The following is a 27,949-nucleotide window of genomic DNA, read 5'->3' as shown; positions in this document are numbered from 1 at the left end:
TTCTACATAGGGAATTTCACGCAAATTCACAATGCACAAATTTAAAAGTAAATATAAAACACATTAATACACATGAGCTATAAATAGATTGAAAATTCCTACTTATAAACCAGATTTTTGCATAACAATATACGACAAGTACACATACGCTTAACTGGTAAGTGTAAATATAGTTTGCAATTTTCATTGATGCTAATTTTGATATACATTTACTTTCGTTCTAGTTTTAAATTCCATTTTTTTTTCTGTTATTTGTTTAATCGGATTGAACGCATGCATTTAACATTGAAACCTGACAGTAGAAACCTAGGTGTTTGTTGTGATCATAAATGTAATTCGTTTACTATTTCTGCTGACAATTTAATCTTTTTTTTTTGCCTTGTGTGCTTGAAAATTTTACTAAATATTTCCGAGATATGTTTTAGATATTAAATTTTGTTTTAAACACTATACATCTATGTAATGTAAAATTGTCGTACATACGTGAGTCTTATTTTTGTTAATCTATTTTAAGATTGTAAAATTCCGTGTTTATTTTTTGGACAAGAATAATAACATCACACAAGGGTTTGTTACATGTACGAGGTATTATGAAAGTATACGTAAATGAAATTATTTTTTTTCGATCATAAAACATTTGCGATCGTATAATGGCGTAATGCTGTCGTCGTTGTCGTATGTCGACATTTAAGTGTTCAGACACTGATTTGAGTTTTACAGGCCTTATGCAATTGTACTAGAATTTGCCACACCTTAAAAAAGATTAACTGTTTAGGATAATGACTGAACAGGTGCAATTAGAGCAAAAAATGTCGGGACAACAATAACTTTAAAAATGTGTATCTATCATTCCATAAGATGTTATATCAGCACAGGTATATATGCTGGAATCGGTTTTTCACTCAAAAGTGACTTGACAAGATTAAGTTTTAGAAAGGCGAAAAGACGTAAAAAGCAATCATTTTCCTTTGTCCATAATATAGATTAGGTACAAATAAATTGATTTCTTCAGATGTATAATACCAGGTCTCTGTCCACCAAAGGAATGCTTGATTCATCGTGATGTCTGTGACTAGCAAGAAAAGGAATTTATAGTTAGTAATTAGGGTAAAAGGGGACCAAAAACAATTAGTTTCTTTATGTTGGGACTTTAATTTTAGTACAAATGTATGGATCTCTTGGAATTTTACTACATGGGCTATTCTTTAAAAGAAAGGGAAAGATTGATTTTGGCGGTTGTGACTGCACTAGATGGCTACTTTGATTTTTTCTTGTGTCATTCATGGCTTGTGTCAATTATTTAATCACAATCCACAGTCAGAGCTGCATCTACTTAATGTTGTGGCAATATTTGTCCCAACTTGTCCAGGTCAGGATTTGGCTTCTGCGATTGTTTCGAATAACACCGTGCGATGCTTTATATTCAGTGATAACACGCTTTTAGATGATTTCATTTCGAATCACTGTGTCTTAACCTCAACGACAAGTTCACGATAAGTTAAATTAAAGTCAAGAAGGTACATTTTGAACTACACAAATCATTTAAAGGTGTTTAACAGAGAATATTATGAACTGAATATGTTTGTTCTTAATTATGAATTCAAAGTAAATCCAAGTTCTATTCTCCTAACAAAAAAGAAACTCATGGAAAACATGCCGAACATGTATGAAAATACAAAAAAAAATGTAACTGTATTTATGACTACAATGCAAAGGTGACAAATATTGTTTCATAGCCATGTACTTAAGTTATTGCTCATTTATACTGAGTGCACTAAAAGTAAATTTTCTTCAAGAATATTGAGTAATCGAACAACAACAGGCGTGTTAAAGTACATCTGAAACCTAATGCCAAGAACATGTAAGGAAGGACAAAAGTTACGTGATGGTGTGTGTTGTAATCCAACGACATGTTACGGTAATATGAATTATGCATCTACATTCATTAATTTTCTTAATGGAATCCTTGTTTATGATATTAAGTAGCAGTCTTTTTTAAAAATCAGACAGAAGATAATACATTCATGTCAAAAACCCACCGAATTTAGTGTTATTCCTTGTTCTTAAATAGTTACTGATCACGTAACCAGTCTAAATTTTTTTATTTGGTTGTTACGCCTTTGAGATCAAATTATATAGATTGTACATAAAACTAGCATTTGCAAGAGTTATCGTTCTTGAATGGGTTTGATTAAAATACAGAATGGACTATAGTCACATAACAATATAGCATATGTAGACCAAAACAAGCATCGTCTGATCAATGGGTTTTTCTACACCATGAATCACCTTACCTTAGACAGTGTCTTAATTTTTATATGGACTGGAACTTAAATTGACATTCATTATTTTGACATAACAATTAATAGACGTCTTCTTTTAATTTTAAATATTCCCAAAACATAAACAATATCTTTCATTTGCTATGGATATCAGCAGAGATGGGTCTGATTACTTGCAATGTAATTGATTAAATTACAATTACTTTTTTCTAATGTATGATAAAATTAAATTATTGATTACAGCATTTCTGAAAGTAATTGATTAAATTAATGATTCAGTTGGTAAGTAATAGGTGAATGAATAACTGCAGGATGAACTTGCAGAGGTCGAGATTAGTACAATTAGTTGTTAATTATAATGCCATAATAGAAAAAAATGTACAACAGAAAAAGAAAACGATAGATCAGATGTTAAAAGTTATAAATTTAACGCTTTCATAGAACTAACTGATTTACTTCAAAATGCTTGATTTTCAGACACAGGATTCAAAGCATGTACAGAAAACAATGGGAATGATGTGTGTATTCCATGTCCTGAGGGATTTTTTCTTAATGGGAATTATTCCACTGACTCATTCTCATTTTCACCATGTGCTAAAATTCAGATGTGTCTTCCAGGTGCAGTATCACTATCGCAAAAACAATGATTAATTCAATGATTGAGGGGTATATGATTCTTCTATCTTGAGAGAGAAGAAATAAAATATATTTTTAAAAAACTAAAGAACCAGCCTATTTATGATATAAAAAAACTAATTTATTGCAATTTTATATTAAGAACAGCATAAAATGAGCACATTTAATGATATTTCATGTAACCGTAAAATATTCGGATCGTTTGATTTAATCATGATGTCGTTTCTGTCCGTAATCTGTTGGTAAACAGACAATAACTTTCAGGTGAATAATTTTCTTTGAAATTGTGCAATGAAGTTTCATAAACAAAAAGAAGACTGAGATTGAAATTGGAGTTTCGGACAAATTTGGAAAAGTGAAAAACAACAGGCATTTCCTGATACTTAGAAATCGACGGTACAGGAAAACTATTGACCAAACTCTATGACAAACGTGATGACTTTTGTCAACTTTCCTTTCATCTGTGGCAACACCCCTTCAGCACCTACGTATGGAGTGTTCATATCACAACTCATACGTTATGCCAGAGCTTGCCGAAACTACGCAGAATTTTTGTATCGCGCTAGAATTCTAAGAAATAGGCTTCTGGTACAGGGTTATGCTGCTAAAAGATTGAAGTCATCATTACAGAGTTTTATAGTCGTCATCATGAACTCGTGGATCGTTACGTTGTATCCATCTGCGCCATGAAAACTGATTTGTTCAACGTGTCATAGTTTTCCTTTCCTCTTACGTCTACCCCGGACTTGACGTTTTATGAGCAACTCGGCGGGTGTTTCTAGAAAAAACAGGAGGGGACGCTTACCCTACCGGTGCACCTGGTCCATGCTCCCAGTTTTTAGTGGAGTCCGAGTTGCTCATTTGCTTTTGTTACTTTGTATGTATGATTTTAGTTACTTTATGTTCTTTGTTGTTTATGTCTGTTTTCCATGTCTAGTCTTTGTCCCTGGATTACATTTTTTTGATTACCGCAATAACATTGGTTCCCTTGATTACCCTGACATATAGACAATAACTTGAATACAAGTCATTGGTTCTCTGTACAATTGAAACCACAATGTTCTCTTCGAAAAACAATTGTTGCGTTTGAAATAAGGAACTGTGACTCGCAAGAACTGTTTTTTATAATTGAGGTCCAAAAAAGGACAAAAACAAACAATTTCCTTTTGCCCTGACAAAAGCATAGGTTAAAGTGTATGGATCTTTTCAAAATCTTCCATTAAAGAATATATTGGATTGATTTGGAGGGTTGTTCTTCGAACCATTGAAGAATAATAACATTTAAAACAACTACCAGTTTTACAAACTAACATACACAATTCTAGTTGTTGATTTTGTTTTACTACACTTAAGGACGTGGACAAGTAGGGTCGAAAAACTATCGCACGTATATATTACACAACGTAAAAAAACCAGGTTTTTTGGGGGTTTTTTGTAGAGGAAACACGTGACGAAAATGGTAACTGTGTATGTGACAGATCCAGACAATACATTAGTGAAGGCCAAGGTCCTGGAAACTGTAGACAAGTTCGTGAAACCTGTCGTATACGTGGATACGAACTCAATGACTACGGTATCAATCTTACAATTGTAAATTACGAAACTTCGCATTATACAGTTATTTTATGGTTTAAACGTACCATTCCTAAAACCTTTTAACCTAGTTCCTTTCACTGATCCCCATTCCAAAAGCATTTTCCATTCATATTTACCATTTCCCCTTACTAAAACATGAAAGTGAGTCATTTATTATTTATATAATAATACGACATGTGTATATTACATAAATAAATGACGCAAGGCCGAATATCTACGCATGCCAATTTTTCCCCATTCCCTATAGCACCATACCTTCTGGGCAATACCCATTTTAAACGGGAAACATATACACAGCATATTGTCTCGGCTCAAATGCCCTTGTAATAATATCCAAAGAATCTACTTTTCCAAGATATTTATGTATTCTTTTTCGTTTTATTTCATTTTTTTTTATATTTTTTTCCAAATTATCTCTCTACTTTGCAGGATATTGCACTGAATGCAGCTATGGATATTTTAAAAATACAAGTACAAACGAAATATGCATGAAAAAGAGTTATCCTGAGTAAGTCTGCTTGAATATTATCATGTTACGAGATGTTAAATATTGCAATACCTATTGTTTGTTAAAACTGTGTCCAAAGTGTGTTCAAAATAAGTACTAAAATTACGTAAAATATTCAGAACTGTCAGCGTATATTTTCATCGTAACTGAGTATAACCCAGAAATAGTCTAGCAACAATAATTCAGCTCACCGTGGCCGATATCATTCAATTCAACAAAGAATCAGAATGTAAACTAAGTAATAATATTTAAATAGTGGGAAGTTATGCCACGAATCGAATTACAATAATCAAAAATCACAACAATACAAAGGACAATTTCTACTATATATGTAAAATGTCGGAGCATAGCAATAAATCATGCGAAAAAAATGACATTAAGAATTTACTTGACGATGTCAAAGAAATATATCTATATGGAATTTTATTTCATCAAATGATGGTTGTGTGATTAATAACTGAAATTCAGGAAAACACCGTGGTGCTTCATGTCACCTAACTCCTTTCGATTGCTCAGATACACTGGAGATAGTAAGTGTCAAGAATGATAGGGGTTGTCAATCCGGTAAGACGTAGAATCTAGTCAAAGATATCTTTTCTCGTCCGTAGGAAAGACACGTACAGATAACAAGATTTGACAGTTACGGATCAACTGTGATATGTATAATCCATAGACTGGAAATGCTGATATATTGCCACTAAGAATGGCACAGTCTACAATTGAGAAGTCAAAATCGTCAGTTTTGTCATAAAATTTCGATTTCAAACGTCCTGTAATATTTGTGTACAAGTTAAGGTTGAGGTGTTAGGCGGAAACGGCGTATTAGTTGTCTTTATATTCAACTTCATTTGGGTAGATTTAATGAAAGAATTCCTTGAAACTAGGAGATAGTATATCTTTATTATCTATATAACGGAAACTAGAATTGAAGACTGGGCTACTAGTTTCCCTTTTTTGAAATAGCCCTTATGAAAATCAGGCTTCGTCGGAGTGTAGGAACAGAGCGGCCAAAAGTGGCGCAGAATTCGTTCCCACAGAAATTTCGATGGACTATAGGAACGAACATATGTCCCCTGACTTTGACAAAAATGTTATTTTCTTTCAATGCTTGTCCGAATTGATTCAATATGCGACATTTGGAACATTTTACCTGGCAACATGCATATATTGATTGCAGATGTGCTTTTAATGCGATGATAAATGAAGGCAATTCGACTACAGATAGAACTTGTGTTCCTAAAGATATCACTACACAAAACACAACTCCAAAAGTAAAAGGAACGACCACGTTATTGCCATCGATAGACAGTGGTATGTTAAATATTCAAACATTCGTCTTAAATACAAATGGTTATATGTGCATGAATATTTTGTATTACTATTCTTATGATAATAACGAACTAGAATTTTTGCAAAAAGCAGGATCTATTTATACTATCGCACATGAACTGAAGATGTATCATGGTAAAATGTTATCGTCGTTGTCGGCCGTAGAAATCTGGTAATTTTACAATAATGTAGATCTCTATGACTTTTTATTTGCGTTAGAGGTGAAGGGGTCATTCCAATTCTTGTTACATGTTTTATGGCAATCAGAATTTAGATTTTGAACTGAGTTTCCGTTCTTGCTATAATTATTCATAATACGAGCTATGTAGTCGTATCAAACTGTACCCTGCAAAGCATTTTGCTATCACATCACTTTAAACTATATCGTGCTCACATTTATTTGTCAAAATAGTATTTTAACATTTAATTTTATTCCTAAAAATGTAATTTTTAAATACTTGTTGGTGTATGTTTCCCTTTGCCTATTTACATAACATAAAATGTTAATCAGCTATGTTGTAGACACAGTGATACTTGTCTAATCAGAACCCTCAATAAAACAAAAACTCGTCTAAACCAGCTACATTTTTAAAGTCATTTCACACCAGATTGGATGTAATTTTCAACCTGCGTAAACCAAAAAATTAAACAGTCCACACGAACTTTGGTTTAGACAAGTTGCAGTGTAATTGTAAACATTCATAACTAAAAATGTCTTTTAGGTGCGGCGATAGGCATGGTAGTAGGGTAAGTTCTATCTGATTAACGTTAGACTGCGAACAGTTTTCTTACTTAAATGTATACATATGTAAAAACTTCAAATCTGGATTTCCTTTTAAAAAACTATCAGAATATATTGACAGTGAGAACGATCAAAAGAGATATCCTGATATCCGGAAAATATCTTGACTTTAAGTGAACAGGCATGGATCCAAGGACAGGCGTGCCGGACGTACGCCCCCTCTAAAATTGAAAATAAAAAAATTGCAATAAAATCTTGATTTTTTCACAAATTTTACCCACAAGTTTGTTTTAAAACTATTTACGCCCCCCTCCTTTCCCTAACCTAAGATCCTGTATCCGCCCCTATTGAATTGATGTTTCTTTGCCATTGTACCACAAGATGCCGTACGTACTATTAAAGGAAGGCTTAGATTAGTTTTTGGAAAAGTGACATGAAATGTTTAGGAATGAGGGACCAAGAAGACGCCAGTAACAAGCAGTTTCTTGATGTTCAGACAATAATTTTAGTAGATGTAGATGGATCTCTTTCATTGTTTACCACAATGTGTCATTCCACAAAAATTAAGTTGGGATTGAATTTGGGGTTGCGACCGAAACTGTTAAAGAATAGGGTGTCTTAAAGGGACAAGATATAAGGCATTTTCTTGAAATCTTGACAATGACTTCAGTAAAATTGATCGGATCTCTTTGAATCTGTACCATAAGTTGTCACACCAGCAAATGAAGATTGAGGGTTGTGAATTGAATCGTCTAGGTATAAGAGGCTAATAAATAAATTTTTCTGATGACCGGACAATAATTAAAGATATCCTTGAAATAATACCTCAAGGTGCCATTACGGAATTAGAGGCCAAAAAAAGTCCACATCATTTTTGGTCAAATTATTATCTTGTGTCAAACATTTAATATCAATCCTAATTTAGAGCTATATCAATTAGGTTTGAATTGTGTGTACATACTTTTTGGAATTGAACCATGTGTTCAAATCTATATCAATAATATGTGTTAATTATATTGTAATAAGGTAAAAATATTTGGTTGAGATTACAATACACAAAAAATGTTCTATTTTAGGTCCTATTCAATACAGTTGCATAGTACCTGCTTATTGATTTTAAACATGTTTTTCTTTTGAGGCGTAGTGAAATAAGCATATTGTAACATTTTAGATTATTATTGTTAGAGAGTGTTCATAAATATAAGTAAAAGTGTATTTTACTAAAATAATTATACCCCAACAAATTAAGTTTGGGAAGTTATAAAGGTTTCACCTTATCTGTCTGTCTGTCTGTTTGTCTGTCTATCCGTTCAAGCTATTTTCTTAACAGCTTGCAGCATTGTTATGAAACTTTGTGGGATGTAATATAACTAAATGGAGATGTGCATACTGTCAAGAATTTATGTTTGGACAAAATAGTAGGAATGAAGGCAGTTGAACATAAGCTTTTTTCAGCAAAACTTTGTTATTATCATAGTTGTCCGCAACTCCTTCCCAACGATTTGCAGGATTTTCATGAAATTCAGTGGAGTGTTAGAGACGTGCATATTGTCGGGAATTTAGGTTTGGGAAAAATATGTTAGAGTAACGGCTGTTGGAACTTAGGCATTTTACATAAAAACTTGATATCATGTGTTGTCCACAACTCACCTCAAAAACTTAAAGGATTGTCATTTAACTTAATGGGTGTGCATATTTTCAGAAATTTATTTTTAAAGTTAATTTGCAGTTTTATTTTGTCGTTATGGTGTCAACAGCAAGGAAATAGTACTGACTGTGGTTTGAAGTTGGGTGTTTTAGATATGACAGCAAAGTTGTTCGTCCAAAGTGCTTTGTTTATCCAATAGTTATTAGTGTCCAATATGAATCGTGTGTCTACATTGGTACTCAAATGCACAAGGTTCAACAAGCTGCTGCGGGGTATTAGTCCCCTTAGGGACAATGTCTTAGATTTGGATTAAGAATTTACATTAACTTATTATTCACTTTGTCATTACCAGGCGTATTCTCATAGGTAGATCCAGGAGATGGGATGTCAGCTAGCCTTTCATAAAATTGAAAACTTTTGAAAGTGTTATATATTTTATTTCAAACTTTGAAAAATACCAAGAAAGGAAATCTAGAGTTAAATAAATTAATTACCTAACTGTATCATTACCACTTTAAGTATTTAGTAAAATGATCATTATATCAAAGTTTCGTCGCTTATGGACAGAAAGGATACTACGGGTATTTTTGACATGTTTACTTTTTTTAATTATGGATATCAGATTAAATTGAGGAAATGCTTAAATGAATTGTTTTTTTTTTTAATTTTAATGTTCAAATATATAATCACAATCCAAACTCTGAACGTGTAAACTTGAATGTCATGTCCATATTTTCCCTATTTGTTCAGGATTTGTTCGCAGTGGTCGTATTAGCTGCGCCCTGCAAAGCAATTACTAAAAGTAATTGTTAAATGACTTATAATTGCTGTAGCATTAATATGATGACATCTTTCTAATATATTAATGTCGGAAAAACATTCTTTTTCCAAATATCTATGAATCGTACTATGTAATGAAACATGTTCATGTTATTAGAATAAATGTGATATTATTGGGCAATATTCAGAGCCTACATTGCTGCAAAAAGCCTGTGTTCAACTGCCTTCATTCCTACTATTTTGTCCAAACATAAATTCCTGACAGTATGCACATCTCCATTTAGTTATATTACATCCCACAAAGTTTCATAACAATGCTGCAAGCTGTTAAGAAAATAGCTTGAACAGACAGACAGACAGACAGATAAGGTGAAACCTTTATAACTCTCCAATTTAGGTTTGGGAAAAAAATGTTAGAGTAACGGCTGTTGGAACTTACCTACACTTAGAAATCGATGGTTAAGGAAAACTATTTACCAAACTTTACGACAAACGTGATGACTTTTCATTCAGAATTGTCAACTTTCCTTTCATCTGTGGTAACATCCCATAAGCACCTGCGTATGGAGTGTTCATATCACAACTCATACGTTATACCTGAGCTTGCCGAAACTACGCAGACTTTTTATATCGCGCTAGAACTCTAACAAATAGGCTTCTGGAACAGGGCTATGTTGCTACAAGATTGAACTCATCACTACATAAGTTTTATGGTCGTCATCATGAACTCGTGGATCGTTATGGTGTATCCATCTGAACCACGAAAACTGATTTATTCAACGGGTCATAGTTTTCCTTTCCTCATTTGTCTACCCGGACTTGACTTTTTATGAGCAACTCGGTGGGTGTTTCTAGAAAAGCAGAGGACGCTTACCCTACCGGTGCACCTGGGCCATGCTCCCAGTTTCTAGTCCGAGTTGCTCATTTGCTTTTGTTACTTTGTATGTATCATTTTAGTTACTTTATGTTCTTTGTGTATGTCTGTTTTCCATGTCTGGTCTTTGTGCCTGGATTACATTCTTTTGATTACCGCTATAACCTTGGTTCCCTTGATTACTCTTTAACCAAAGGATGTCTGAAATATAAAATTGGTGAAACATCCTGAGTAATATTTTGTTTCATATTGTTTACTCGTAGCCTTAAAACTGACTTATTGGGATTCGGTGGGCCACATCAATTAATGAAATCAATAACATTTAAATTTACATTTATGCTGCCTTTCCAGATTTAAACGAGGAGCACATTTACATTTAGAGGGCGAGAGTGATAGTTTTTTTAAACACTTGGAACTGTTAGTAGAGATTTGTTCAAAAGCAGTTATACCTTGCCTTAGGTGTCTTAGATGTCCTGATGTTTTAGAAGTGTAGAATTTTGTATACCTATCAGCGTTTTCGATTAACTTACCAACAAACGTAACACACAAACTAAATCGAAATTAATTTGCTATTTTTATTTGTTATCAACATGGAGGCATGCAATTCAGAATTTTTAATTCTGAGAAATACTAACTAATGCAAAAAATGTGCTAAAAGCGCAATCATGATAAAATCAGTTTAGATATAACATATTTTTATCATAGAACAACAATTATTGCTGCGTATTATGTTATGGTGCTGTCGTCGTCGTTAATGTGATTTTATTTATTCTTATTTATTCATTTATTTATTTTTATGTTGGTTTCCGTGCAATAAGTAGAGTAAGCTTGCTATTTGAAAATTAAGTTTTTCTACAATCTACAATAAAAGGGACAAAACGGGCAAAAATAGATGTTTATAATGAATTTATGTAGAAGATATATTTCTCGTTCAATTTGGGCAATCTCTCTTTTGTGTGTGTGTGTGTGTGTGTGTGCGTGCGTGCGTGCGTGCGTGTGTGTGTGTGTCTTACAAAATACTGTGTTGAGACTACTTAACAGATTGAAAGTTGTATTTAGAATTTTCAGTTTAAAGGAAGCCAAAGTAGGGACACGCACTAAAAAAACTTTTTGGATTGATTTTTGTTTTATTTTTGTGAATTCCATTCCTCCTTTTTCATTCAGATTTTATATATCTCTTCAAATGAGTTATAAGGGGCCAAAGGGGCTTCACTCCTAACAATCGACTTTTTAATTTCATGTCCAATTTAGAAAAAATAATGTTCATAAGATTCTTCTGGATGTCCACACTTGAATTTTCAATCCGTTTTTGTGTAACATGGGGTAAATTTGGCCAAAACCGTCATTTTTTTGGAAGACTGTTTTTTTTTTATATTTTCCATCTGATTTTAACGCTGACAGCAGGACGTTTTACTTAGATTAGATTTTAAAATTTTGTGCAATATTTTATTTAAACCAGTTGTTGGTTCCACAAGGAACTATAACCAAAAAAATGTTAACGTGTATCAAAAACATATTGTGTCCAAAGTGAGCAGATTTCATCTAGCACCAGGCGTATCATGCTGCGCTCGGTAAAACTTTTTTTAACATAGTTGTTTTACTTTAATGCCACTTTTGATAGAGAAAAAAATAGGTGTATATCAATTCTTTCTCTGTAATATTATGCGCTTCATATTGCTCAATCTTTTCAGTATTGGTGTTTTAATTGCTCTCTGTTTTATGATGTTCTATTGGATATGCAAAAGATGTAGGCAGAGTATGTATAATTTATTCATCTCTACTATAGCAACATAATATTTGTCACAGAAAGAAACAAAAGAGTAAAGAGTGACGTTACTTAAAACAACTTTGCGAAGGTGGTAACACACTATTGAACCACGAGAATGCATATTCTCTGCCACGCTTACCAATAGATTCTTATTATTTGTTGTTAAAATTGATGAATTGATAACAATTGAATACTGTCACGATAAAAAAGTTTTCAACAGTTATATTCAAACCAAATCTTGCCAATTTATGTCACTTCAAATTTTGTTTTGAGGAGACTTACAACAACTGATTGAGATAGTAATCATTGTTTAGGTAATGAAATGAAAATCTGATTAGAGTGAACTACAATTAGCATGATACAGCTTCTAATTATCATTTACAAGCGATTGGAAAAGAGAAGTTTATCTTGCCTATATAACTTTTTATACGACCTTAAACACATTTAGTCGTACAATGGTATCATGATGTCGTCGTCCGTAGACAATTGGGGTTCCGAATATCTCTTATGGTTTTCGAGAAATAAAGGGTCATATTGACCATACACCAAAACATCAACTGTTTTATTTTTGGTCTATTTTTTAAATTTTTTATTCGAATTTCAAATGTTGTTCAATATAGTTTGGAAACCAGATGTTGTCTCCATAATGAATTGTAAGTCCCTATGCTCAAGTGTGTCCAAAACTGATATTGTGTCCACACTTGCCCAAACTGTTTAGGGTTCGACCACTGCTGTTGTATCATGCTGCGCTCTGTAATGTTTTTTATTTTCTATTTTATATTCTATATTCAAAATATCTCGCAACACCTACTGAATGATCTGTCTGTTCTTTTGTTCATTATAACATACGCAAAGCGGGTTGTATACAAAATATTTGATGATAATGAATGTATGTTCATTCGTCCTTCCTCTAACTATCGTTAAAGTATCTCTGAATCTTTTATTACAGCCATTTCATATTTGACAAAAGTCTTGTATCGGTATGCCATATAGTTACAAGACTGTAGGAACATCATAATGACATCAACTTTTTGATTTACGATTTTGTTTATATTTTGACAATATTGCCACTGATGTGAGGAGCTTGGTGTATCCTTAAATGAGTTTTGCTTACAATTTTTTAGTTTTGAACACCGGTGAAAATATATAGTTATTAATTTGCTCGTTTCATGACAAAAAAACTAAAATATATCTTAATCATTTCAATTATCTTTTACAGGGAAACGAAAAAAGAAAACATCTAAGAAGAATCGTGGTGTTGGTATATATCGATTCAAAGTTGTTTGAGTTTTACTGATTCAATGTGTTCATTTGACCAATCTTTTTTTTATTATTTTTTTTTTTGTGTTTTTGTTTGTTTTTTTTTATTTTGTTTTTGTTGTTGTTTGTTTTTCTGTTTTTGGTTTTAATGTTTGTTTGTTTTTCTGTTTTTTTGGTTTTTTGGGGTTTTTTTATTTTTGTTGTATAATATTATGACCATGGCTGATTTTGTCGTCAGTAGATAGTTTTTTTTATCGTACAATAATTACTTCAGAATTTACGAATGGGTGGATAGATCCCTATTAAACTCTTCCACGAATGTTATACAACAAATTATTGGAATTGATTTCGAAGGGTATATCAATGAATGTTTCATAAATAGGGACCAGAAAAGGACAAATCATTTTCTTGTTTTCGGACAAAAATTTGAGAGAATTTTTTCTTAAAATTCTAAATTTCCCTCTTAAAAGCTTGGCATTGTTCTAACAGGATTTTGTTCATGTTTGTTCACTATTATTTTCAAAAGTGTTATGGTATGTTCGTAATCCTTGTCAGTTGTCCGTACATCAAGACAATAACTTAAGTATACAGGTGTATGGATCTCAATGAAATTGTATTACAAGTTGCCAAGCAACAAATGGGAAGATTGTCTTTAACTGTTAAGGATAAGGGGACCAAACTGAATATATGCAGCCAAGCGTAATTCAAAACTTTTAATTTCTTTGACCAACTTCATTCTCTGTCAATTAGTTAATCACAATTTTAAACTATGAGGTGGTTATATCAAGATACGCTTTATCATTTTATATTTTACACCAAGCAGGCTATGGAAGCAAGCGAAACAAAGGCAGGTTCAAGATTTTGGTCAAATGGAACACACTTTTTGGGAAGATATGCGTTTTCAATGCAAATTTAAGAGATGTATATTTTAATCATGCGTGTCAAATGATCTATGAATATTACTGACATTAATCGAATGTTGTGTTCTTTTTCAAACAAACTTAGTTTCAAAGACTTTTAAACTTTTCGTTTTCATTACACTTTCTTCAAACAACAATGTACTTCCTTCTGTGCATATAATCGTGTTTACTCCAAACTTCAATGGTTTTTGAGAAAAAAAAACATAATAGGAAGTTGTGGGAACATACGTAGGGTTCTGCCTTTGCAGTAGTATCACAGAATAATGATGCTGTACCCCGATAAGCATTTTTTTTTATTTTTCGTTTAATGTCATAGAACATGAGGAGGAGCATCTTGACGGAATTTCAGTCAAACACAGTAACATTGAATCAGGTAACTACAAATTATTTATCTTATGAATTTTGCAGATTTCAATTGTACACGTGTTTCAATGAGCAACTTCTGGTTATCAGCATTAGACTAAATAAAAAAGAGGCTATTTCAATACAATAATTACGTGTAATATAATATAATAATGGAAATAGTCAACCCCCCTCATACAAATGCATTTGTACTTTAATCATGAAAATTTTTTAAAAGTCAATGACTTCACATTCCTTTCCATTAATTGCCTGATTAACCAGGCTCCATACTGAATATTGAATGTCGAAATCTGTATCACATGCGGTATCACCCCCATACTCCTATATATCACCCCAAGGGCCATAATATAGGTCGAGGGTTGATACCATATATGATACACATTTTGACATGTCATGTTCATTATATCATATATTTTAACTATACTTCAAGTATAATCCGTGAAAGGGTGCGATGTAGTTCTAGCGATGTAATATAGGGTATGCGATATAGGTCTAGAGTTGTGATACAGGGTATACTATATAGGGTATGCGATATAGGTCTAGAGTTGTGATACAGGGTATACTATATAGGGTATGCGATATAGGTTTTAAACAAACACTTATAATGCATGTACAAAAAAGGTGTATTTCAATCTAAATATATGATATATGTACAAAATTACCTATCTACAATTGGCCTCATTGTTTTACATGAACATCACTTATTGCTAGTTGTAAATAATACATCGATTGTTATGACCGAAGTAGCGGTTGTAGTATGAAATTCTGCTGTCTGCGGCGGTGGTTGCATTTTCGTTAACCGTAGATTTTAAGTGTCTCGGCAATAACTTGAGTAAAGTGTATAGACTTTATGACAATATACCACATACAAAAAGCCTAGGTGTTGTCACATGATCTGTTTAGAATCTAAACAAATATTTTAAATTTAAAGCAAGGGGACCTTGAAGTTGAAATGTGAATTGAACTGATTAAGGATGGGTACCATGATATGACAGGAAAAAAAATATTTACGTATAAAACCTTTGGAATAAGTTATCTGATCTCTTTGAAATTGTACCACATACATATAGTGCGATATCCCCTAAAAACGGTAATAGGTTTTGGAGACTATGGTATGAACTATTCAGGAATGAGGGGCCAAATAGTGCTCATTTCTATTCGGATCTCACTGTTAAATTTGTATCCTGTATCAAATATTTAATAGCAATCAAACGTTCAGAACTGTATCAAGTTGAATGGTTGTCAATACTTGTCCCAACTATTCACGTTTCGACCTCTGCAATTGTATTAAGCTGCGCCCTGTGAATTTTGTTATTGTTTGATTTGGTTTACGGGTATAGACGTGGTATTGCAGACAAAGTTTGCTGCCTTTGAAGACATTTTGGGTCATATATACACTGGTCATATGTAAGCATTGGTGACTACCGTAAAGACAATCTATATTATTATTGAACGAAATGCGGGTATTGGGCACATCGAATGTATAATATACTTTATCGCAGAGAAATCCAAAAAGACTAAAATGACAATTTAGGAACTTTTAAAATTATGGGTACTAAAAGTATTCTTCAAACCATCGGAAAGGGTGTTTTCGGTAGGCTAATGAACAATCGCTGCGGAATATTAATACTTAACAATAACATTTGTTATTAACATAGTCACAATTACCTTCGAGAGCATTCCGATAGTGCGTTGAACAGAAAAATAGTCTAAATACTTACTGTTTTTCTTTGACATTGCAGTCTCAAAATAGTTTAAAAGTGGAAAAGTTTCATGATTTTACTGTTGAGAATTTTATTTTGTCAAAAACGAATCTGTATTGCAAAACTATTAATTAAAGAATAATCAAGGGAACCAAGGTTATAGCGGTAATCAAAAGAATGTAATCCAGGGACAAAGACCAGACATGGAAAACAGACATACACAACAAAGAACATAAAGTAACTAAAATCATACATACAAAGTAACAAAAGCAAATGAGCAACTCGGATTCCACTAAAAACTGAAACAAACAGAAATGCAATAACAAATATAATCAATGATAGCATGCATGCAGTGGATATAATTTACCAGTAAATTACTTTTAATTACTTCACAAATACAAGTAAAAAAATCTTTGGACATGCAAATAACAACATCCTGTATTGTACTTCAATCCAAGTACTTGCAAAAGTGGAAATTATTGTTTCGGTAACATGTAATTAATTATACTGGAATCTCTACAAAAAATAGTTACCAAGTCCAACTTGCCTGTTGATGGTATTATTTCCTAACTAAAAATGTTACAAAGACATGTGTTTATATATTTTATGTATATGAAAAATCTGCATTTTTGTCTTTATACACTCAATACTACAAGATACGATTTTATGAATAATGGCATAGGGTAATAATTCAATTTCGGATGTGACACTCTTTCTGGTTGGATAAATAATTGGTCAATCATTTCATAGACCAAATTTTGTGATGTTATTGTGACGTCTTCAACCCTTTTTAAATTTTTACTTGTTAACTTTGATACTTAAATTATATTATAAGGAATGACAGTTATACTTTTCGGTCTAATTGAAATGGTGTGCACAATGTGACTAGGGTTATTTTAAAAAGACTGAAATAATGTAAGTCATTCCTTATAAAACTCAATTTCATAACATGGTATTGCCTTTATATACATCACCATATCATGATTTTAAAGTCGTTTATTTCCTATTCAAGATAAAACAAAAGTAGAAGCACCAGTTCATTATACGAGTGGACTATTCGAAAAAGATACTATGCCAAAGGCAGTGCCTTTCAGCAGCGCGGAGCTCCCTCAACCTCAACAAGAAAGTAACATTGATGGCAATGGTACTAGTACTGATATTTCAACACGGTATCCACGTAGCCAAGGACAAATAGGAGAAGAAGATGTTGCATTATTGTCCATTGCTGCACAAGTTGAGGGTGGCGATACGATCCCAAAATGCATTTTATCACAAGGTTCTTATTACTACCTCTTGTTTCACCGCCGTCACAGTCCATCTATATAGAAATAACGGGATAGGGGTAAGAGATCTGTGACAAGTTTTACAAATATTAAGGCAAGATAACCTAGTTATTGGCATTTAGCTCATATTCCAAATAATCATGATAATAATAAGATATACTCAACGTCATCGGAAGATACTTATCCTATTTGGAAATGGTACTGTAATTCTCGATATTTTTATAAACGTTGCAGATTTGCTAAAATTGACAAATAATAGCAAATATTTCTCATTCACGATTAGACTGCAGTACTTCACATATTTTATTAATATGTTCACGATCACTTTCTTGCTTGACGGTGTGCTGAGAGGGTGAATGTTTTGAATTATCATTGATATTATTGTTATGATCAGGAATATGGACCATCTGTCTTTATTATTCGTAAAACTTGTCCGGATTCTATTACTCGTATCCTATTAAACCTTTGATTGGACGATACTACTTCTTAATTACAAGCGCCGCTGATTTCTGTTCGTTTAACTACCAACGACTAGGCGACTAGGAGCTACCTGGAGTGGTGTGAATTTTGGGGTTATTAGAAATGTTTTTTGAAAAGCTTTCCCTTGAAATGTTTTTCCTATGACATTATGGGCTCGTCGATTTTTATGGTGTGGCCAAGTCTTCCAAAATGGTGGGTGTAGCCCAATTGGTAAGTTCTAATCATACGCCAAGTTTTTTTTTTGTACGGGTTACTCAATTATTCTTTGGTTTCTGTATTCTTTTAGTTGATTTCTGTTATTTATATTGTTTTGTCTGCATTTCTAATTTTGCGTTTTAATTCACGATCTTCTTTATTTGTCTGCATTCTAATTTTGCGTTTTAATTCACGATCTTCTTTATTTCATTTAAGTAACAGTCTATAAAAAATCAGACAGGAGGTGATTCGTGCATGTCAAAAACCCATCGAATTCAATTTTGCTTCTTGTTCAGAAACAGTAACGGATTACAACCAGTTTTATTTTTTCATTCGGAGGTTGTGCTTTTCAGATAAACAATACATAGATAGTACATGAAATTGGCACTTTGCAAGAGTTATCGTTCTTGATTTTGTTTGATATGACTGACTTTAGTCTGAGATAAATGTAAGATTTTCTCAAAAGTGCAGATACCACAAATCGAGACCTTGAATTAATACTGGTGGTTGATAAGGGCCAAAACTGGCATTATACTGATAACCAGAAAATAATTTGATGACAAGTGTTTAGGTCTCTTTAAACTACAAAGTACTATTCAAGAACCTGGAGGCTGGGATTGGTGTAATAGGTTTTAATATGAACCGACCAAGCTACTCTCTGATTAAAACTTTAAATAACAATTAGTAAATTATTAAATACTAAGTATTTTGTTCACAATGGTTTAAGCTGTAACTCATTCACATTCATTCAATATGCTCTGTTTTTTTTTTTTTTTTTTTTTTTTGTTATCATAAGAACTATATAAAATCAATTTCCGTCCATATACAAACCGTGTGGTTTACTCTATCAGAGTTGCAAGAGTATTGTTCCTTTATCATGTGTATAATAAAATAGCACATGAGTCGCTCCATTATCAGATGAAGAAACCTATCTGAAGAATACAGTAGATGGTACACAATCGCCTAGACCGTCGAACGTCCTGGATGTCCCACCAGACGCTAACCGGCATCGCTACTTAACGAAATCATCCCCTCCTGTGGCCACAGTGCATCCACAAGGTACTGTATTGTATTGAAACAGGTGTTAAAGAAGCTCCATTATATCTGAAACGTCTCGGTCTTAATTTTCTATAAATATATCAAATAAATATTTTCTTTATCTCTAAAATAAAGTAAGATAATATTATATGTTAAATTCCAAATTAACATCATCGCTCTTTTCCAATCTTTCATTTCGCATGAACATTCATTGTACACTGTAACCGGTTTACATCAGCTGTCAAATGCATTGAACGTTTATTCACCAGTGATATACTGTTACAAACCGAATAAGCTTTAATACGACCGCAAATAATTTGCGGTCGTATGTTATTGTACCATGATGTCGTCTTTGTCGTCGTCGTTCGTAGACACTTTCAATTCCGTTCAATAACTTGAGAACAAGTGTATATGTCTGTATGAAATTATACTACAAATTGGTCCCAAACCCCACAAAAACCTGAGTTTAATTTGGGGGTTGTGACTTGAACCGTTATGGAGAAAAGGGCTGAAAACAGGTTAGAAACAAGTATTGTCATGATGTAATCACAATAATTTGACTTTCAGTGAATACATCTTTTATCATTGTGCCATACTTATTGGAATAGAATCATGTGTTCAATCTTGTATTTAAAGGAAGAGTATTTCTAAAATCTAAAATCTCTATTTGACTCTTAAAAGATGATCATGATTTAGAACTTCAATATATATTATGAACTTTTGTAAGCTCGAATTTTTTTCGTTTTTATTATCATTTGGTAAAATTGTGATAAAAAATGAAAATTAAACAAATTTATATAAAAACTAGATAGATTCATCATGATAGATTCTATGGACTCGCATGTTTTATATCAATTATATTCTCATAGATGATTGTAGGGGATGGGGCATTAGCCCGCCTTTTATGAAATTGGAAATTATATATTTTGTGTCCAAACCTGAAAAATACTCAGAAAGGAAATGTTTAATTCAATAAATTTGTCCATTGTATTGTACATTAATACTGTAAGGTGTTTACCAGTTGTTATAATACAATAGTTTTGCCCTATGTTGTCTTACATAATTGAAACTACGGGTGTTCTTTGACATCTTTAATTTTTTTATGGATACATGTGTATCAGGTTATATTAAGAAAATGTTTCAATAGTAATTTCTTTGAACAGTCTCATTCTGTGTAATACCACGTAATAACAATCCAAACTATGAACGGTATCAAGCTTGAATGTCGTGTCCATATTTGCTCAAACTGTTTAGAGTTCTACCACTGCGGTCGTATCAAGATTTTCCTGCAAAACACTTTATTGTAATCTGCTACACCAAAAGTATTTGTATACAAAATAATATTGAAACTTTGCACAGCGTTTATGTTTATATTGAAGATGTGCACCTATTATTGCAGATCAGTTTTACAAATGTTTTCCACTTTGTAGCTTAACAAACTTTCATTTTCATCACACTTTGTCCCAGGCGAGTACCTACATTGTGTAATCTAAAACACAAAAAGTATTTACCTTGTATTATCGAAACTTTTGCACAGTGTTTGTATACATAGTAAAATTGTGTGCTTTTTACAATGAATAAATTGGACTAATGTTTTCAACCATTTTTTTTTTTTTTTTGCATGTTTAATCTAGCAGTTATATGTCATCTTTTGTTTATATTGCTATATCTTTGTGTAACCAAGTGCTGCTATGACACATCCCCGAGTGTAACTACCCATTCCCCCGTGGAACGTCACATGCTATCTTGCACTAAATCAGTTACGTCCACTCTTAAGTTATTTATACGTTTTAGACTGAATTTTGGGTAAAAAAAAAACGCTTTGTGGAACGTACATATGCTAGCAAAATGAGAAAATGTTACTATTTGAAAATTTCTGATTTAAATCTGTTGTTTATTCGTCGAAATCACAATTGTAAAATTGCAAAACTCCAAAGAAGCATCCTTTTATTAAACCTCGTATATTCATTACCTGTATGGTTGTAACAAAGATAGATTCCTACAGCTGAAATAAATTCAAATTCGTAACACTATCAAAATAATGCCGAAGAAAACGTCACTTTCATGACAACTGATTTTGACCCTTACAGAGTAAAATAGACATTATTTGACTAAAATATCGGGAATATAAGATAGGTTCATATCCGTAGATATGGCGATTGGTTACCCTTGAGGACGGCGACGACCCAAAAGTACTTCAGGTGTAAAAACATTTCCATATCCTCTGACATAAACATAAATTATTTCAGTATGGTATCACTATCGAACGTAGCATTGTTGTGAAACCATAATATCAGGATGTCAAAACGTCGAATCTAATTTTTTTTTCCAAACGGAGTTTTGTTTTAATTCTTGTCGCACTCAGTAGACAATAACATTGCACTGACTTAACAAAAAAATAAATATATGAATTTGGCATGAATCTGTGAAAATTATCTCGCATTTTGTCTCAGTTCTACGCCGTTAAGCATCATTACCATCATCACAATCCTTCTCCTTCTCCTCTTCCTCATCGTCATATAACGAGAACGGAAATGGTTAATATGTCATAGATGCTACATGTACCTCACCGGAATTAAAAATGTCAGCTCAAGAACACCAATGAATTTTCAATGAACGATGAGGAAACCCTCAAATCACAAAGCAGGTTGCAGCTGGCTCAAAAACAACATTATACACAGTTACAGTGAAATAATTTCCCCTATATAGTGAAAACGGAACTATACATACAAAGGCCAGACAGTAATGACTTGGAACAGGCGCAAAAAAAGCGGCGGGGATAAAGTACTTTTGCGTAATCACAACACTCCCCCTTTTAAATCTGGCCACTGTGGAAAAAAATACACAATGAAACACACCTTAAAGGTATGAGTCCCTTTTTGAAAACACATATAAAGAAACTGATTATACGTTACACAAATACATTGAAAACAAACGAAGGACTACTGGCAGTTAACTTACACACCAGCTCCCGACCAGTTTAAACCTGCATCGTATGTTATATTAATCCCAATACTTCCCATGAGGAGTTGTGTACCATGGTAAATACAATAATGACACAACCCGTGTCATGTCGAAACTTTTTTTATTGTTTGTTTGTTGTTTGTTTGTTGGGGTTTAACGTCCGAGCAGCAATATTTCAGCTATATTCAGACGATGAACATGAAATGAAAAAAAAAGGATGGGTCACAAGGACAATAGGGTCGACAAATTTCGATTGCCACTGGAAAAAGGGGGGATGGGTAAGGTCGGGCAATTTAGCCTCCTGTGGCGGAGCGCAAAGGTTCCTACTCCTATCGAATACCACAGCAGGGTTTTTTAACGTGCGAGGAACGTGGCATCTTTCCCAACACGGTGCACCACTATGGTTTGCGGTCAGGTTTTCCGTATTATAGCCTGACAACCCCAGCATGTAACACGCCAGGGGTACCCCATTCCACCACCTGGGGCACACATCCCAGTTGCTCTGTGGGCAGAGCGCCTAGCCCCCGGCTAGGTTTCTGAGCACTATTTAGTCGCCTTATACGACAAGCTTAGCGCTGCTGCAGGCCTATTCTTTTAACACCCGGACCTGCACGGGGCGAAACTTTTTTTAAATATAGTGTGTAAGTTTATATGTAATTTAAAAGACCTTATGAGCGAATCAATGTTAACCCAAAAAATGCTATTTTTAACAATTTGACAACAATATCATGACTATATTCCTTACGAATTAGCATATTTAACGGTTTAGTAAACTTATTGGGTGAGTACAAAGCTTTCCGTGCTTGTAGAGGAATAATGCCGTAAAATATAGTATAGAGATACCCGTCCGTATTAACCGTTTACTAGTGCATCTGTACTTGAGAGTTCCTTGTATCGGTTGAAAAATTTTAATTTTGCATGTTTTACGAGCTTGTGATATCGAAAATTTTGATGTAGTAATTTCGCGGTTATATAAAGATTTATTTCGTTATAACCCGAAATATTATTATATATACGAGCAAATAATCATTATCATCACCACCACTATCATTATTATCATCATCATCATCATCATCATCATCATCAACATGGAAAATGGTTTTAGGTCAAATCAGTGCGCTTATATATTTCAGTAACACATGCTTCCCTCGAGCAAATAACAAATCCACCGCTATTGACAGAAAATCCAGTTGAGGATGACAGAGGTCGTCTGGTGAATGGACCAAATTCACAGTCAATGCCAAATAGATGTCAAAATGGCGATGCTACATTTACTCACGATGGTTTTCCGCAAGGTCAAGTATCGGGAAATGCTGGTAATGGTGCTTGTCTACAGGGACTTGAGGTCATGAGTTAGATTCATTACATGAGCAGAAATTGCACTAAAATATTTTTTTAGTTATTTTTTACATTCAGTGTATGGCCATGAATAGTAAAATGTAAAAAAAAGTAAAAACGACATTTTAGTACAATTTTTGCCCATTTAATGGATCTAACTCATGACCTACAGTACCTCTGATTTTGTCATCTATATATACTAACGGTTTGCGATACCATGGGTTGTATGCTGTTCTCGGTCAAACCACAGGGATTTGAGGTCATGAATAAGATACATGAAGTGGGCAAAAATTGTACTAAAATGCTGTTTTGACTATTTTTACATTTTACTATTCATAGCAACACACTAAAAACTGAGACTTCATGTATTACAACACAGTAACTTATTGCTGCTGGATTTGGCTTACTATTTCGAAACATTTGATTTTGAGATCTTCAGTTTATTGGTTTGGATTTAGATTTTGATATCTATTTGGTTCTAACGCATGCCAACATTTCCAATATGTTGGCTTTCTTTGATACCATTTCAAGATCCATAATTAAAATATTCTACAATTGTTTTCGTCTTACATGAAACAACACAAGGAACATTTGGCATCATATACTAGCAATAAAACACTATCTGAAGTTTTCTTTATAGAAAAAACCAGCAACTTTATACAATATCTTCAAAATGTGCCTATTTGTATTGGTTTGCTGTAAAAGAAATGTTCATTATTTTGAAATTAAATCCTTTCCTGATGAACTATGTATATATTTAGTTATCGTTTTTCAGTATGCCAAGAAAATCTTCAACACGCTTACATCGAGCAACAAGGAAGTCCACCACTTTTAGGATCTATAGATCAAATAGTTCGGGATGATCCGGGTCGCTATGTTAATGGACCTCATTCTGGGTCAATGCCATTTAGAGAACAAAATGGAACTCAATTACAAAATGGGAATCCACCAGGTCAAGGGTCACAACATGCAGCTTATGTTGGTCAGTCGAATGTCATTGGTCATACTTCCGGTGTTCAACCTGTGAATGAACCTTCCCTAGGTTCAGATTCATACAATGCTATAAACCCATCGAATAGTATGTAACCTAATATGCTGTAATCCTTCTGTGCAGCTAAAAGGAAATATACAAGAACAAATGTGGCTCAATATTATCTTCTGATCAAAAGGTACAAATTGAACATGAGAGTAATGATAACACGGGGATGGTGATACCACTTAAATTGAAATTTGTTATTTTCGTCCACGAGGACTGGGTCAAATATCAAATTAAGTACTTTCAGTTGCAGAGATGTACAATATTTTATACATTCATATCAACTACATGATTTTTCCCCTTCAATCCGAATTAATCGCAATTATCTCTGCTCCCAATAGATGGAATGTTTTATGATTTGATGTCTGGACTTAAAAAATTGATGAGGCATACATTGTCATCTGTATGAAAGCTTCCGTACTTTGTTTCGGTCATTTATATAATTTAGAAAATAGAAAACACACAGCGGTCCATAGAAATAATCCAGTCATTGTTAGATAGTCCATACACATACATGTAGGTAGAAAAGTGTTTAATGGACTCATACACCTTCATTAAAATCAAGCCGAATATCCAATGCAATAAGTGTATTCTCATGATACATGTATGTGGAGTAAGTATATGAATGTAAACCCCGATTAGATTATTTCATAACAAATGTACTACCCGAACCCTTGATACAACTTTTATAGGAAATGTAATCATTTTGTTATACATGAAAAATAATTTAAAAATCAAATACATTTATAATCAGAAATCAAACTTTAATACAATAACTGTATATAACTTAAAAAAAACTAATATATGCATGGTTCGGGTGTGGATGTGCATGTACTTTACACTCAATATCTCTGACTACCTCATGGGTCTCCATCTCTTTTTAACTTTCTTTTTCTGTATTAAGGGTATGATACTTCAGTAGTACTTATATCTCAGGTTACAATTGGCTGGAAGAATCTATTTTGTGTCTTCAGACAAATTCTCATAACAACGTTTATATCTCTTTTTAAGGGTTGTAATGAAAATTGGTGTTTGTTGAAGACAATTAACATCATATCATACTTATATCGGTTTTCATTATAATAGCTACGATTATTAATCTTTTATTTATTTATTTATTTATTTTTTTGTTTTGGTTTTGGTTCTTTATATTTTTTGTTTGTTTATTTGCATGTCCTTATTTTTATGTTATATTTTAATGTTATGGCGGAGTCGTCAGAGGAAGAAGCGGCGGCGGCGTCATCTAGGGAAACTAGGTTTCCATGCGATAACTTTCGTTGGGTTGACCAGTTGTTCTGAAATTTTGATACTATTTTACCTACTATTAATGGAATGGTCTTCTTTTGTTAAACTGTGAGTCCCAACCCTATGGAAAAAGGGTCCAAAAAGGGTAAAAATATGTGTTTTATTAAAATCCATGTAGAATGTTTTGGTTGTTTTCCTTGCTAAATATCTTTTTATTGTGATCTTATTTAATGCTGTTCAAAAAAATATAAATTGGTCCGATTGCAAAATTTTGTTTTATTGGATTTCTCATAAAAATCCTCTTGGTTATAAAGGATTAAAGATGCCAAACAAAAAAAATCAGCTTGTTCTATTTTTGAATAATGTATTAGTGAACAATAACCATCTTTAAAAGGTCAAAAGGAACTAAGTACAAATAAAATATGAATAAAACGTAAAAATATGAGCCCAAATTTTCGGCCTTACGGCCTTCGTTAGGGGCACAAAGTATTGAGGAGAAAACTGTTATTCCTAGTTACGTTTAATTTTAACCACTTCTTAACATTTATTACTTTATTTTTTTAATTTTGGCCCAATTTCAATTTTATTTTATTTCATTTTATTTTATTTTATTTTATTCCCTTTAGAATTCCTTCCTGTGTCCACACTTGCCCCAAATGTTCAGTGTTCAACCACTGCGGTTGTTTTATGCTGCGCTCGGCGAAGCTTTTTATTGATTTTTATGTTATTATTGGTTGTTGTCCTTTAACTTCGCATTTCTGAAAATGGTATTTTTACTGTTTTAGTATTATTTTCTCTGTTTTGCATTAAGTATAATTGTTTTCGTTTTGAAACAGTACTGCATTACCAAAGAACCAACAATTTACATTTTTATCAAGATTTTTAAAAAAAATTCATGCATCACTAATTTAGAGCGGAAAATATGAAGTATAGCAAATATTATTTTGTGATATTTTAATTTGTTATATTAAATTCTTGGTTGCTGGTTATTCACCATTTGAACCGCAGATGGCGGAGAACAGTAAGTTGTATTGTTTAAGGGTTGCAGCACGATTCACGTCGTGATGAAAATGGTTGAATTTGTATAACTTCTTACATTGTCAATTTGTATAACTTTTTGCATGGTCAATTGTATAACAACAGTTATGAATATTTTGGAATGTTTATATTTTTTGAACACGTTTTACGAAATAACTTGGTTTGTGGCAGTTTACACTTATAAGCCGCGAAGCAATTAAATGTCTAATAGATGACAGTCTAAATTTCACTTACTGATTGGTAATTAAAACGTTACTTTGTTTGGGGTTATTTGAATCGCGGAGTGCAAACCAGTCAACGTTAATGACGTCACAGAACCAAGCCAGGTTATACAAAATAACTTGGCTTGCTCAAACAGAATTAACCAATCAGATACCTTGTTACAAATCAAATTAAACATATTTTAAATTATAAATAAGTATATATATATATATATATATATATTAATTTAGCCTGTATTTTATATATGTTATATAACCAAATATGTAGTTTGTGAGATTAATGACTGAAATGTAAACATTTTCAGAGTATTTCTTTTAAGTTGAAGTATGTTTTATGGTACACTCCCAAGAAAAATGAAAGGATGCCCGCAATGATTGTGTTGCTTTACTTTTGTATAACTTCAGTACTCCATTGTATTAAATAAAAACTATATATTATATGCATTTTTTTTTGTTGCAAATTGCGTTTACCGTTAAGTATTAAAGATAAAAATACCGGCGAGAAATAAGCCACTTTTATAATTAAACTTCTTACATGTCTCCACACTGTCTTAAATGATAAATGAACATAATTTAAACGGAGTTTCACTGGTGTATACTCGGCATCCTGATGCTGCATTTGTATCTAAACCTCATATAAAATGGCATGGGGTATGGTATTCTTTATACGCTTAACCTTTTGCGGTCCTATAATGGTATGGT

At 32.8% G+C, this 27,949-nt stretch overlaps 1 protein-coding gene across 8 annotated transcripts; it reads left to right on the top strand.

Moving 5' to 3' along the window:
- Window positions 1-82: 82 nt before the first annotated feature.
- Window positions 83-27,685, top strand: LOC148601555 (uncharacterized). Of its 8 annotated transcripts, XM_088555523.1 has the most exons (15): window positions 93-157; window positions 1,013-1,094; window positions 1,797-1,918; window positions 2,760-2,900; window positions 4,357-4,491; window positions 4,944-5,022; window positions 6,200-6,333; window positions 7,074-7,098; window positions 12,087-12,151; window positions 13,383-13,424; window positions 14,660-14,716; window positions 17,422-17,685; window positions 19,286-19,426; window positions 23,503-23,691; window positions 24,483-27,685. In XM_088555523.1, the coding sequence occupies exons 3-15, from the start codon at window positions 1,849-1,851 to the stop codon at window positions 24,791-24,793; spliced, it is 1,653 nt and encodes a 550-aa protein (XP_088411649.1). In that variant the 5' UTR covers window positions 93-157; window positions 1,013-1,094; window positions 1,797-1,848; the 3' UTR covers window positions 24,794-27,685. The 8 variants fall into 8 exon arrangements, with proteins under 8 accessions (XP_088411654.1, XP_088411653.1, XP_088411648.1 ...); XM_088555528.1 differs by lacking the exon at window positions 1,013-1,094 and having other exon boundaries at window positions 83-157; window positions 23,503-23,664; XM_088555527.1 differs by lacking the exon at window positions 1,013-1,094 and having other exon boundaries at window positions 83-157; window positions 23,503-23,685.
- The last annotated feature ends 264 nt before the right edge of the window (window positions 27,686-27,949 follow it).

The sequence above is a fragment of the Perna viridis genome, chromosome 12, assembly GCF_037379345.1.
Source record: "Perna viridis isolate PV_CMFRI_1.1 ecotype Kerala chromosome 12, ASM3737934v1, whole genome shotgun sequence".
NCBI classification, from domain to species: domain Eukaryota; kingdom Metazoa; phylum Mollusca; class Bivalvia; order Mytilida; family Mytilidae; genus Perna; species Perna viridis.
This window is presented reverse-complemented; position numbering and strand designations above follow the sequence as displayed.

What these genes read in the sequence shown, in the direction of transcription:
- LOC148601555 (XM_088555522.1), top strand. Translation starts at nt 1,849, where the DNA reads ATGCCAAGAACATGTAAGGAAGGACAAAAGTTACGTGATGGTGTGTGT. An exon ending in ATGAAAAAGAGTTATCCTGA is followed by an intron (nt 5,023 to 6,199) that starts GTAAGTCTGCTT and finishes TATTGATTGCAG; the next exon opens with ATGTGCTTTTAATGCGATGA. An exon ending in ATTGCCATCGATAGACAGTG is followed by an intron (nt 6,334 to 7,073) that starts GTATGTTAAATA and finishes AATGTCTTTTAG; the next exon opens with GTGCGGCGATAGGCATGGTA.